The sequence below is a fragment of the Haliotis rufescens genome, unplaced genomic scaffold, assembly GCF_023055435.1.
Source record: "Haliotis rufescens isolate VD_foot unplaced genomic scaffold, xgHalRufe1.0.p SCAF_7, whole genome shotgun sequence".
Taxonomy (NCBI): domain Eukaryota; kingdom Metazoa; phylum Mollusca; class Gastropoda; order Lepetellida; family Haliotidae; genus Haliotis; species Haliotis rufescens.
In genome coordinates, this window is record NW_025964361.1 from 1,615,888 (window position 1) to 1,631,100 (window position 15,213).

The window sequence follows — 15,213 nt, forward strand, 5'->3', positions numbered from 1 at the left end:
ATTAGACTTGGCAAGCTGACAACCATGACATGAGTATTTATGTAGTACTCAAGTTAGAGCAGGCTTCTAATCTGTAGAGTTCCTATTGTCATATGACATCATTCCTGATCATGCCCATGTCATTCTTGTTGCTCTGTGCTGGTTCTGACTTTACTATGTTAACCATAACCTTTTTATTTTCTAAAGAGCCAATATTTTTATTTTGTGATGTTTACATATGTAGAAAATTAATTACGTTGAATCCGTAGCACAGTAACAGAAGCAAGATTAAAGGTGCCATGAATCAGACCTGTTAGAGGAATGGTAGGGTAGCATCGTGGTTAAAGTGTTCGCTAAAGGCCCGGGTTCAATTCCCCACATGGGTACAATGTGTGAAGCCCATTTCTGATGACACAGTGGTGATGTGATGTTGCTAAATGCGGCATAAAACCATACTCACTCACTCAGTCCTTTTATATACCGGTATATCCTTTCCTTGCTTTTCCCCCCAGCCTGCATGATATACATATGTTCATATAAGGAAGGTATCTGTTGCTTGTTGAAGATTTCATATCAGTATAGATACCTAGCATTCATTTCTTGTTGTAAGAAGCAACTTAATGGATCTGGTATTTGGGCTCGGTAACTTGGTGGACTTCTTATCATCATGCACCAACGGTGTGGGACGTTGCTCATAATATCAATCAGAGGTTTGTCGTAAGAGGTGACTATGCTTGTCGTAAACGGCAACTATGCTTGACTTCAGCAACCCATGTTGTAAGAGGCGACTAACGGGATCGGGTGGTCAGGCTTGCTGACTTGGTTGATGCATGTCATCATATCCCAATAGCGGGGATCAATGCTCATATCAATCAGTGGATTGTCTGGTCCAGACTGCCGTCATATAGCTTGAATACTGCTGAATGCGGCATTAAACAACAAACCAACGAACAGACTCCCTTATTTACCGACCAACAACCTGCAGGTGCACTGTCAACCACAACGACAAAACCATTTTACAGCCTGTCGTGACACCTCATCAGATCTGGAGTAAGAAGGTGTACAGTGGGTGTTCACGAGGTCTTGTGCACATGGACAGCACTTCAGTGTCTGACTGCAACAGCGTTGCCACCTCTCTGTCACCATACCTCAACCTTGTGGATCGGTGTTCACACGCCATCCATCAATCATGACAGACGAAATTAAATTTTATTAAATATTTATTTGGCATTTTATTTCATCATGTTGAATTATATTTCTGACCACAGATACATGACAGCATGTTCGCACCTTGCATTCAAATGTCAAACAAACGAATAACAATTACGATACAACTGAATGAGAACTGTACAAGTACAAGATACACTGTCAGTCTTTGGCAGATTGCATAGGTGTCGAGTATAAGGCCATAGCAGACTAAAGCCTTCCTTTAGCACACTGTAAGTTGCAGTCATAGACGACTTTGTAATGACGTTCACAACATTGGATTTTAATGTTTTCACATTTATTTTCATTGGAATAATTTGAAGTGAAATCACAACATTTTATTTTTAATTTTTTCACATTATTTTCATTGGAATAGTTTGAATTGACCAAGGAATAGCCTGAATGGAAACAAAATTAATTTATTGAAATGAACGTCATTATTTCACCTCTTGATCTGCAATCTACTGGCGTAACTGGTTACAATTGACTGACTTCAAATTCAAAAACTTAAGACTGCCATTATTGGCATTATGCAGAGAAATATGGAAATATTTATACCATATAGATCGCAGCATACCAATATTGTTGTTCTATGTGGTACCAATATCTTCATGGAAGATCAGTGCATGAACATACATTGCAAGGCGATGATGAACTGGCTTTCAGGTTCCGCGATCTACCAATAATATCGCTTCCACGGAATTGCATTAACACCAGCACTTTAAACATAACAAGATACAGTCAATGGTTCTGTGTAACTGACAGTGTCATTGATAAAACTGCAAGAAATGCCATCTGATTAAGATACAAAGAATTGACGACATGTTATCTATGAAGTATGGAATGTGAAGGGAGACAACTCTTGTACCACTCTTTGCAGCTGAATGGAAGGCGTTGTGTACATGGTAGTCATGACAATAAAACAAAGAAAATGTGAGCATATACGGGATGTTACAAGGGCGATAACATGAAAATCTGCCTGGCAACTGTTTCCATGGTGACACAAATGAAAACGCGAACATGTGACTTCAGTGACGCTGAATTCAAAACCACATCTCACAAAGGTTTAGTAGATATTTTAGTAGACATTTTAGTTATAGTGACATCATTCTTTCACGAAGACAAATTGCATGACCATATACATTTGCTCTAATATCCACAGGTTCATGCAAGGTATGAGAGCCCTTGGTCATGAACCAAGTGTAAGAGTTTTGGAAGAATCTCCAAGTTTGGTTTCGGTAATATAGCAATGAGAATGTTATCAACATAAAATGTCACACGACTTGCAAATTGTGGGCGATGCTGGCAAGAACTTCGATTCAAGTGATGATAATTTACATATCGACATAACATGCACCGATCAGCAAATGATCTGCCGTTAGACCTGACACAATTGCTGTACAAGAGTAAAATATCAGGATCTTAAACGCAGCTTTTCTGTACACAATAAAAATATCAAACACACTCATACAATCAACCATACAATTTGTATCAAAAATAAATAGTGCTCCTTGTGGTGTTGCCATAGAAACTACTGTAAGTGATGTTTAACTTCCATTTCTCTGGAGGCATACACAGTAGCATTACCTTCAAGTGACGTGAAACTAGCAATTGTTGCATGTAAGGTTCAAAAAGGGAGTTTACACGAATGAAAAAATGATTTACATGATGAATAACATCCCTTAAGGATGACATTTGATTTGTCAAGGTCATTTTTCTGCAATTTAAGATTTGCGTCACTTTTTGCTAAGCTATGTCTTATTAATCTCATTTTCTACTCAAACTTGTCTTAAAAACATGTACATAAACATACACAACTTGCAATGTCGTCCACTGCTCGTAGACATTCCACATCACCAGATGCCTAATGTGTTGTATAATTTAATTACGTAACTGAGCGGACATTTTCAAATATTATTGTTATCATAAATAGTTGTTTGTCATTCCGATGATGCACTTTCACATTTATGCCAAATAGTTTTTAGGAAAGTTGTATTTGTTCATGTACACATCACAGACAAGATTCATTGGTTTGCCTCCACTTAAGCAGTTGTGCTTGTGTCTTCTACAGAATAGTAGGCCTTGCTAACTCAAGAAACAGGTCACCTCGTTCCATTCCATCCTAATACGTAATATCACAAGACAATATTTACATCTGATGTGTATCCTGTATTTTGTATCTGGAACAATGGTTTTTTGACTTAACAATGTCAGCAAAGCCTTCTCTACAATTTGCTCTTTGGTGCAAAACATAAATAATCACCATTGTTGAAATAGATTAAAATAAAAATTAAATTATTTACAATTAAAAAAATGGCGGTTCAAAAATGAACATGTACATATTGCTAAAAGACACCATAGAAAAGGATATCTACATTTTGATACTCGATGCTGAGGTAATATATTTCAGTTGAATCCGAAATCCATTCTGCATGAATGGAAGATTCTCGATAATGAAGATCTCACAAATGACTGCAGTGGTAACAAAAGGAGAATTAATAGCCATTGATTAAGTAATACCTACACATACTCTTCATAATCATTTCCTGGAACTCCTTCAAGTGCCTGCTTTTCATTGTCTGGCAACAAGGCAATGTCTTTAAACACTCCTACAAGTTTATCAAAGTTCGGACCCCAATTCAACAAGGCATCAAAATTGAATGCCCCGTTGGGTTTTTGATTGGGATTGAAAGGATTGTCCTCTGATGAAGCAACAGTACTTGTGAAGGAATCACCATTAGAGTCCATGCCATCAGAATTCACACGACTATCAACGGGGTTTTCGTCAGTTTCGCGTACATCGGGTAACTTCGAGAATATCAACCCCTGGTCAAAGTCAGTTCTGGTCCTGTCATTTTCATACTCAAACTCGGAGCACGTGAATGAATCGTTGGCTCCACTGTCCTCGGAACTGGAGTCTGGCGGCTCCAACAACACTCCACTGTCCAGCTGTTCCTGCAGCTTCATGCTCCGATATTTATGTTCGCCACTGGAGGACGACAAGGCTTCGGCCATGCTGACAGGTGCGATATTGTCTGGGCGAGCATTTAGCCGGTTAATCTCTTCAACAGTCAGGCCCTTCTCCCCATGCTTTCGGCTGTGTCTGGTAGGCTTATGTAGATGTGACGTGGGGATCCTGGGAGCCGAGGAGCTGGAGCTGCTGTGGCTGTGATGGCTCCCAAGGGAGTGAGCCGAGTTGCTCCGACTGTGAGCCTGCGACAGCGGAGTGTTTCTCATCTGAAGCTGGCCAAGAGGACTGGCCCGGTGATTGTTCTGGAGCGGACTGTTCCTCATGACCGCTTGAGCTGAGTTGGGGCGCCGGACGTTTGGAACGTGAGGACTGTTCCTTGCCGGCACCGAAACAGCAGACCCGCTCATTGAATTAGGATTGTTGTAGCCATTGCGAGGTTTGAGCATGCTCGGACTAACAGAACCAGGACGGCCACCAGGGCCGAATGTCAATGGGCTCTCACCATGGCGACCATACAGAGCCTTCTGCTGATATGAATGAGGGTTGGGTCTGTATTTTGGACCCTGGCCATTGCGTAAATGTCTGTAGTGCAATGCCACATCTATATCTGAGGGAGCAATACTGCTAGCATTTTCCAGATCGTAACACTCAGGAATATTCTCATCGTATGGCTGCATGTGACTGACACTGCCACCATTCTCTACAATAACAGTCCCATCTTCTAATTCCACTGGCTGTGGAAGAGCCCGGCCCATCGAGTTAGAACCAATCAAATCCGGTTTTGTTGAGAGTGAGCTACTTTTCTGCAGCATCAGTTCATTGGTGATGTGGTTACCAATAATCATCTCCTCATTTGGGTTCTCCACGTATCCCGAGTCTGGGTTCTCCTGAGACCCACCCAGACTGTGGCCGAGGTTGCCGTTCGTCTTCGTCTGACTTTTCAGACAGGTTTTCTGGCACATTCCACGTCGCTTGAAAATGATGAACACAATGACGATGGCAATGATAACCAGAGTGAAGAAACAGATGACGATGATGACGCCGATCTGGAGACCTCCGCCGCTGTCGGGGGCAGCAACACAAGCAACTGTCTCTCCATCTATGCTACACGTCTGCCCACCTCCACATGGGTTATTCTCACACAGGGCTTGGCAACCTGTCTCCACACTTCCCGACACCGTGATCGCGTACCGACCATCGGATCCTCCGAATGGAAGTTTCTCATCATCAACCAAGAAGGAGGAAATACACCCATCAAAACCTGAAGTCAACAAAGACAAATTGTTAGTTGGTAAAACGACGTTAACCCTAATTATACACTTAAAGTTGTAATGATATCAAGTACCTATCTAATTTACTTAAAAACAAAAAGAAGGAAAATAATCCATCCTATTATGATATTGAAATAGTTCTAATCCCCACCCCTCTACCACCAAAGTGCCACAATCAGAACTGGGTTGTGTCCCTTTGTTATGCCAGGATCTGCTAATCATGTGAGCATCTGACTTGTCCTGGTTATGTTCCCTAGTGTGTCAACCATACTTTTAAACAATTGGTAATTGACCTGAGTGATGGAGCCTTGCTCCAGCATTAAGCTGACGCCATGATGTAACAAACACATTCACCCCAACTCCACGACTTCTCCAGCAAACATTACCTGGTATGTTGGTGCCAGTTGGAACAGTTCTTTCTCCACTTAATTTCATTTTCGTTACATCAACTGAAGAAAAGTCGAAGGATGATCCAAAATTCTTTGTGTCAGTGGTAGTTTCGTCCACTTTGAGGATGAAGTTGTTCCCGGATCCAGTCACAGTGACATTATGCCATTTGCCATCTGTCACAGATGCACCCTCAATTGATAGTGGTTCATTGACGTCACCGTTCATCAGGACAAACTTCAATTTGCTGTCCTCAATCTGAATAAAACACAACAGTTTTCCAGGTAAAAAAATTCCAACTGAATATATAATGGGTATTTCAGATTTTTGTAAATAATGTTCAACTGGAAAAACATTTAAAATCTATATAAAAATAAGTCAACACATTTCCGAAAGTTTAAATATTTTTCCTCAGAAAGTTTTTAACCATATTAGCAAATGAAGCATTGAGAATGAATGACTTACCCAGACATAGGACTTCTTGTTGTTGATGGCAACATACAACAGATTTCCACTGGATTTTGTAGTTCGGAAACGAAGGAAAGCCTTCGAACTGTCCACTGCTCGTTTTCCCCTAGAATTCATTTCCGCTACTTTGGTGTCTCTGCGATAATTTTCACGAACCTTGTACTCCACTGTTGAATCAGGTCCAAACCCAAATGGTTTCCATTCTGCAAACACAACCACAAACACATTGATAACAAAATCTCAAAAAGAACAAACTTTGATTTAAAAGCAACATTTCTAATCTTGCCAGTTTGAAAACTGCATTCTACAAATATCTTAGACAACTATATCACACATTAAGCAGACACCTGCATAAGTAAAAAGAAACCTGATTTTCTTGTTCTCATATTACAGGCTTACACATGCAAAGGAAACCCCTAACTGAATGGACTTTCATTCATTTTTTTCAACAGAAAACATGCCCCTTACCTTCTTCACACTTATCTCCCATGTAATCCTTCGTGCACTGACACCTGGTGGTCGCCCACTCGTCCACGCACTGACCACCATTCTGACAAGACACCAAGGCACACTTGCCGCCCGAGTTGGACCGCGGACACTTGTCGCTGACCCCGTGCGCATGGAGGGCCCCTTTGATGTCAAGCATGTCGATGCCGTTCACCTCGAAGCTGTGAGCACACCCAACAAAGTCATGTGACTGCACATCTCCAGCGTATTGGAGAACGTTGGAGATGTTGCGGACTCCTCCGATGTTGAGGGCATCAACTGACTCCACCACCTTGGACCTGGAATTAGTAAACACGTGATTAACACATTGTGTCAATGTACTGGACATTGTTTACTTAATGAGAACACAAGGGTTCTCCATCTGAACACAATGAATGAGAACACAGGGTTCTCCATCTGAACACAATGAGAACACAAGGGTTCTGCATCTGAACACAATGAATGAGAACACAGGGTTCTCCATCTGAACACAATGAGAACACAAGGGTTCTGCATCTGAACACAATGAATGAGAACACAAGGGTTCTGCTTCTGAACACAATGAATGAGAACACAAGGGTTCTCCATCTGAACACAATCAATGAGAACACAAGGGTTCTGCATCTGAACACAATGAATGAGAACACAAGTGTTCTCCATCTGAACACAATGAGAACACAAGGGTTCTGCATCTGAACACAATGAGAACACAAGGGTTCTCCATCTGAACACAATGAATGAGAACATGGGTTCTCCATCTGAACACAATGAATGAGAACACAAGGGTTCTCCATCTGAACACAATGAATGAGAACACAAGGGTTGTCCATCTGAACACAATGAATGAGAACACAAGTGTTCTCCATCTGAACACAATGAATGAGAACACAAGGGTTCTCCATCTGAACACAAGGAATGAGAACACAAGGGTTCTCCAACTGAACACAAGGAATGAGAACACAAGGGTTCTCAATCTGAACACAATGAATGAGAACACAAGGGTTCTCAATCTGAACATGCATCTACTGACTTTGGAGACAAACTATTTAATAATGTTTTCAATAAAACAAGAACAAACCTACACCAAAAATGACATTTCTTTCTAAAACTTGTAACACTTTTTACCCTAAACCGGAGTAAACTTTTAAAAAATAAATCATGAAAGATCACAGGTCCCTCCATAAGACAAAATCTTTGGTCTCTGAGAGTTAACATCATACCTTAGCAATATCTTAGCAATACCTCCACACATCATTCTCATGTTGGAATTGAAGCCAGCATCCTCACTGCTAAGTAAGTACTCTTAACAGCTGGACACATTAATGTCACATGCCAAATATTTAATCATTTAAACATTCGAAGATGAACTAAACAAATTATCACAGACCCATTCAAGTAAGGTGGGCCAAGACTTGTGTCAAATCTAGCCTCTTATCTCCAGCCTCATGTAACTAATAATGTGCCAAGGCTTCTAATTGGCTAATTGACATAAAACAATTCAGTGCAATTCCGGGATGCAGCATACTTGCCAAAGGTTTTTCAGCCTGAGGTACAAAATTACAACAATCTTCCCATTAAGAAATCAACTATTTACTTTCCCCAACCGAAGCATCTGATGGCAGACCCACATATTTGCACGCATCAACACACCCATAATATTATTTACATATGTTGCACGCTTTAACTTGATTTAGAATATACAAATGGTCCAAACATAAATATTTAAACTTTTCAACATTTTGGTTAATTCACAGCCCAAAATTTAATTTTCTCGTTACATAAGCAGTTCCCCCTGGTGTGTGTGTCTGCCAGATAGGGCTCACCTGTCAAGTTCGGCTTATATTTTGAATTCTTGGCCAACATTATCCTCCGGCGAGATCAAACGCTTAGTGAGTGATGAATATAAAGCAAGACAGGAGAAATTATAGCTTGCGATAGATGTGAAAAACCTTTCACTTTTTGCGTCTTATGTCATGGGTGTACATGCACGGTGCACCATGTGAGAATACTCAATCAGCGCCCTAATCTACAGGAAGTGCCTCCCGGTCGACACACACTGTCATCTAGCTCTTCGTCGAGAGTGTTTCACCATAGTCTTCACCCCTTTGAAGGCGCCAAACGCTTTTGAGATAGTTGCTGTTGTGTTGAATTACATTGGAGCATAATCTGTCTACACTTTCTGTAGTAATGAACTTTGTTAGGAAAGCAGTTCACGGGTTCTGTGTTAGTAAACTGTCCCCAAATGCCTCTCACAAAGCAACATCATTCATTCCTTGGAATTTCAGAACACACATCATCATACAATTCTAAGTATCTAAGATATGTACTCCCCAGGGAGTTGAGAATGCAACATGAATAAAAACTGACCAAATGACATGTGAAAAAATGTCAAGTGCCTTTTGCACGACTTCATGGAGAGGAGTCTTGAGCAATGTAAGTGTTGTGTGGAGTTTCAAACCATATCATCAGTGTTTTATAAATGTGCCATCTCCACAGTTATGAGATTAAAGTTAACATTTGGTTGTCGAGGCAATTTCATGGGTGTGGTATTTGATCTATTCAAATTAGTAGGACTTGAAGAGTAGGAAAGGGGGAATTTTTGGCATAATTGTCCTTTAACTGCTATTTGAATTCAAAACATACAAAGGCAGTAAATCCCTCTTCATGCCAATAATACATAACAGTGAATGACAAGGTTAATACTTAATGTACGTCACTGTATGATCTCAAACTTCCCAGCGGAGATAACTCAGGTGTTCACGTGATCACAACATAACACGTTGTCTCTACAGGACCCCTGGTGCTTAATACTCACTCCTGTCCAGGGACAACAGAAAAGACGTCAAAACAGCCAACACCCACCGATAGGGGAATTGAATTGATCTGAATATGTATAACACGTCTTAGCCACATAATACACCTTCACTGATAAATCTGGATCTAAATGTTTAGGATTAAAGTTGAGCTTTTATTAAGTTCTTTGGGAGACATCCAAAATATAAGTTAAAATAACCATCTTCATATGTAAAAAAAACATACAACCATCTGAACTGAGCAAAGTTTCAAATTTAATGTTCTAATTTTGAAAGGAATACATTATGAAACTACAAGAATGTCTCTGTGTAGAAATGCAAAATGAGAGCTATAATAACCTAATCCACCAAACAGACACATGACAACACCTGACTTGAGAAAATGTTAAATATCAATGTTATTTCCTAAATTATATTTTTAGCCCGAAAACCAACTGCCCAACCCCAACACACTGACATGAGAACTTTAAACTCACATATCTTTGCATCAGAGAAAATATCCAGTAGAATAAAATAACTCATCAGCTTAAACAATTTCTTTCACATTCTTACTGTCATAATACTTACATGCCATCTACTCAGCTTTAAACTATTCAATTACAAATCAGCTTAGCCATTATATAATTCTGGTACTATTTACCTGACACTAATTGTATTCATGATGAAAGAGAGGCATACGTGGATGTATTTTGGGGCTGAAATAGTTTGTTTTTTGACTGTTTAAATCTTAAATCTGTCCCAGTTGGACAAACAACACCAAACCTGTAGTTTGTCACAAAGTTTTAAACACAAACTATTCAACTTCCTCATTGGCTGCATAGCAGCAGGATTAGTTTTCCAAATTTAACTCGGAAACCATCCTAAACAAATAAATATTGAAAGGCACAAACAACTGCAGAGGAAGACACAATTTCTATTTGCAGAATATTTCAAAATTCGGCACCGTCTTGTCAGAAAAACGTTCCGAGATAATCGCAGCTAAACTAGCCCGGTTTGCCACACCGCTAGGCCTATGATCCTCTTCCTCCCTTTGAACAAGCAGACAGAAAAGTCCACCTAAATTCAGGATAAGGAAAAGGCGAGGTTCCTGGGATTTAGAGCAGGGAGGGAGAGAATACGTAATAAGAGACCGAGTGGGCTTAGGGACACCAGAAACCACAAGTAATTTGCTTTTGGCTAATCAGAATGACTAGTTACAGTGATCAGCTGTAAAGGCTGACCTGAAATTGTGATGGAATTCTGTGTTGTCATAGGATTTGGTCAATCCTGATTCACCTAAGTGGTTGCCTCACATCCTGTATGGTCAAACTCGACAGATGGAGTCAAGATGGTCATTCTAATATTTACACAATGGATTCAAATATTTAACTGAACCAGGAAATCTTATCTCTGCCAAATTATTTTAGCTAATTGACCACACAAACATTAACATATAATTAAAATTAACGCAACTAACTTTTAAATGTCACATTGTATTACTTAGTTAGCAAAACTATTCCCATCTAAATGTCAACATTCTTGCTATGGATGTCAGGAAATATAAAATGATAAATCCTTTAAATAAGTTCAATGAGGTATCATTTTACACATAATGAGACATTTTGGATGACTAAAAAGCCTTAATGTAAACAGATTGCTCTTTGGTAAAAGGACAACAATCTCCACGATGGATAAAATATGACAAAAATAATTCCCCAAATAGAACCAGTAGCACGTTGCCGAGTGTATGGTCATGAATATTCATGAGATTATTGCACTGAGTATTGCTAATGACTGGTCAGCTCCAGTAAGCTGTGGACACAAATCTTTAACTTAAACAAGGCCCCAGTCAACAGTCATAGTAACAAGCGCTGGGGTCGACGTCTGTACACAACTTATCCCCAGATTGTTTGCCAGCATCAGGAAAGACAAGTAATCCACTAGTCAAAACCAATGCTGAAATATCGGGACAAGTATTTGGTAACAAACGCGTGACAAAAATCAAACAGTCACGATCCATCATACGAAGGTGACGTTTCACGGAAGGTGGCGACGAGATGTAAACTGTACATTGTGGTTGAAGGGATGTATTCTGAGTCAACAGTCCCTGGTGGAAACATGAGCTGTTATTTAGGTTTGACAGTGGGGTAACAGATTACTTCAGGAAAATGACAAAAAAACATATTCAGCATGGCGGCATGTGACGCTATCCCGACAACATGTCCGACATGCTCGCTTGACATGAGTGTTGCAGAGGAGGGATGGAGAAACGACAGTTGTTCAAGTCTGTGTGCAAACATCAAGGGTGAAATTGGAAATCGGAACAACAGACGGCTCATTTTGCAGAATCACGTACATATATGCTGAGGTCTGTGACACTCTGTCAAAGATGGCTGACATGCTGCTCAGATAGTTGCTTGCAATTGTGATATCCTTTACGACAGATGACTATTTGTCTAGAATCACGAGAAATTGTGGATGTGGTGTTAGGGAGTGGGGAATAGTTAAACGATGAGTAAGTTGTCTTAAGAGGGATGGGTGATAGAGAAAATGGATTATAAACTTAAATTTACCCCCAAAACACCCTGCTATGTTAAGGTGGAGTGATTCAAATTCATATCTTGGGTTAAGGTAAGCATAATTGATTAAAAGTGGCAAGGAAATGTGGAAAAAATTATAAATCTAAATTTATCGTGTTTAGAGACTGGCTTCCTGTCAAGACAACCGATGGGTTCACATTGCAACGAGCACCCACCCTCAAACCTGTCGATTCTGCACATATTGAAGTACTGTACAAATACACTCCTCGGCTCGAGGGCCAACATTTCGAAGGAATATACACACGGGGCAGCACTTCAGCTGTCTCCTCCCCATGTTTATCTTATTACACAATAGTTTGCAAATGATTTCAAGCACTTGTAAACACTTTTCTTAAATTAGCAACCGAAAACCTGCCTCCCTGTTTACAATTACCGTGGAGCAATAAGCCATTGTCGTTTCACCTTTAACATCGTACAAATCATCAGCCACGTTATCAATGAGATTAAATGCAGTTATTACTTTCAAATATCTCCACTTGAAATTAAGTGGTCTTGATAAACTTGGACATGGTATCTTAATGCATACAGTTGTACTTCTGATAGCTTATCCGTATAATAGTTAATTTTCTGTGAGTTTCAACAGGAATCTCTGATTCTTCGGACAGCGAGTGTCAAAAATGGCTGCCAAAAGATCAAGGGTCAAGACTGTTGCAATGAAAGAGTGAGCAATCGTGTGTACCTCACAACAATAATTGCCCTTCAAATAGCACGAAGGCAATTGATGGATTCTGAACAACAAAATTCACAAGTGATGCCTGTTAATCTGTCATCAAGATATTTTACAGCATACATTTAGAAACTCTAAACCTATTAAGTATCGTGTTGAAAGAAGAATGATTACCACGTATGTCCTAATGGAGTGGGTGTTTGGTTTAATTCCACCTTGAACAGTATTTCCGGCCATGTCAGCTTGATGTGTGAGGAAAGCCCAAAGTGATGTAGATCATTGACGCTAACCACTTTGATGAAACCAACAAGTATGTGTATGGTGCCAATAAAGCAGGCGAATGTGGGATGTAAACCCTTGATAATAGGTTCCTGGCACACCTAAGGGACATAACTCTGCAAAGGTAACCACAGCACCTTCACAACTGAGCCACCCTACCTCCATATCACAATGGAACAATGCCTCACGACCTCAATATATTCCTTCCAATCTCGTGTGATCATGATTCTCCCATTTTTTAAATTACTGGCATCCATTTTCTTTGGAGATAAGCCCAAAAACTTTGTCTTTTTAGCAACTTGGAAGATCGATTGAGGCAACAGGCACACAAACCAAGAAGCCAGATTTATTTTTATTGCACTAGGATCATATGTTAGATAGATTAATCTGGCAAAAACATGACTGTGTTGACTATAACGGTACATTTTATACTGATTAAATCAACGTCTATTGTGATTACTTCGTAAAAGTTTATCTAGAACATCTATCTTCTTACAGCCATCTCACGACCCAAGTTTCAGATTCCGGCAAACGTCATTTTGATATACTGCATGTAGACGTATATTACCTCCCAACAAATGCACGTGTATTTAGTTTCTTACTGCCTGATGCCTGCACTCACATGTTGTATGTTCAACTCAAGGACTCATATTGTGACTCTTCAACCAACACTTAGTCAAGATCGGTATATAACTGGTCCTAAAAAAACTTGATTACCAAGATGAGGTTCTAATGCTCAGAACATCGACAGAATTGTACAATATGATCATAGACAGAGTTTTGTCGCTTATATTTATATATACATATTTATTGATATCTTAAAAGTTAAAAATATGGGAAATGAAATCAATTTATCATATATATTGAAAAAAAATATGTAAAGATTAATGAATATTTATTTTGATATTTGAATGAAATTGTGTGCTACAAAAATATATCCCCAAATATATTCATGATCCCTAACAGTTTTTGTTCAGCATACATTATGGAAAGCTTTACTTTGATTAAAAATCAATGCTAGTTATATACCAAATGCCATCCAGTATGAAAAAAATATCTGTAACATCGGACAGAAATTGATGTACGCCAACCTCAGATCAAAATGATAGTTTCTTAAATGTCCCTATCCAGTCTGACAGAAGATTGTGTCAACAACGATTTGTCAAAGACAAATATCCTAAAATCTTTCACCAAGACCGAAGTAACAAGAAGAGACAGGCAGAAACAGTTGAATCCTTTTTTCACATCTGTTCCAATTCAAATGTTAACACATGCACCTTCAATGAAATCATTGAACTCCCATTGTGGTTAATGCAGTTGAAAACAATCACAATGCATGACAAGGAACCTTACCCATTATCGGCCATGAAGACGTAGCAGGAAGGATGTCCCACGGCGCACTCCTCGCAGGAAGTGCTGTTTCCGTTAGGACAGTGCTGCACCTTCAGGATGGCGCCCTGGAACATCAGACGCAAAATGGGGTTAAACATTGAGAAACAGGTAGCAGAGTAACAGGTTGTGGAGTTGTGGATGCGTCACAAGACAGTTCTATTGAAGAAAGGAAAATATCTTTCTTTTTTTTAGAAATTGTAACCATGGACTATCAGAAATATATTGATTTTGTTTGCTCGTTTTTTAACACCACACTCAGCAACATTCAAGCTAAATGATGGCAGTCTGTAAATAATCAAGTCTGGAACAAACAATCCAGTGATTGTCATCATGAGCATCAATATGTTTTCTTGATATTTATTAAGAAACATGGTGGACATACATGTACGTCCTACATACAAATCTTCCCTGTGTTTCAGTAAGATATATACACCACATTTAAACACATATTGTCATTTAAAGGACAGTGCTCCATGGTATATACAGTAAACTATGTTTATAATGAACACGCTTATCACAAACTGACTGATATAAGGAACTTATTTCTTAGTCCTGCCCATTTGTTGTATATATGCTCATAATGAACTACGGTTATAACCAACTCAACTTGGCGATCCCTTTGAGTTCGTTATAACTGTAGTTTACTGTATAAATATATTTCAAAGTTAAACACATGTTGTCATTTAAAGGAGGACAGTGCTCCCTGCTGTGTTGG

The 15,213-nt window shown here is 39.4% G+C and overlaps 1 protein-coding gene across 1 annotated transcript in view; it reads right to left on the minus strand.

Annotated features, from left to right (window-relative positions):
- Nucleotides 1-1,186: 1,186 nt before the first annotated feature.
- The window catches only part of LOC124139630 (cadherin-related tumor suppressor-like), a 140,427-nt gene continuing 126,400 nt past the window's right edge, over nt 1,187-15,213 (minus strand). Inside the window, exons 12-16 of the mRNA XM_046506866.2 lie at nt 14,460-14,563; nt 6,751-7,067; nt 6,280-6,485; nt 5,814-6,072; nt 1,187-5,417 (exon numbers count right to left, since the gene is read on the minus strand). Coding sequence (XP_046362822.2) covers nt 3,706-5,417; nt 5,814-6,072; nt 6,280-6,485; nt 6,751-7,067; nt 14,460-14,563 — 2,598 coding nt within the window. The 3' untranslated portion in view covers nt 1,187-3,705. The remainder of the gene's footprint in view (nt 5,418-5,813; nt 6,073-6,279; nt 6,486-6,750; nt 7,068-14,459; nt 14,564-15,213) is intronic.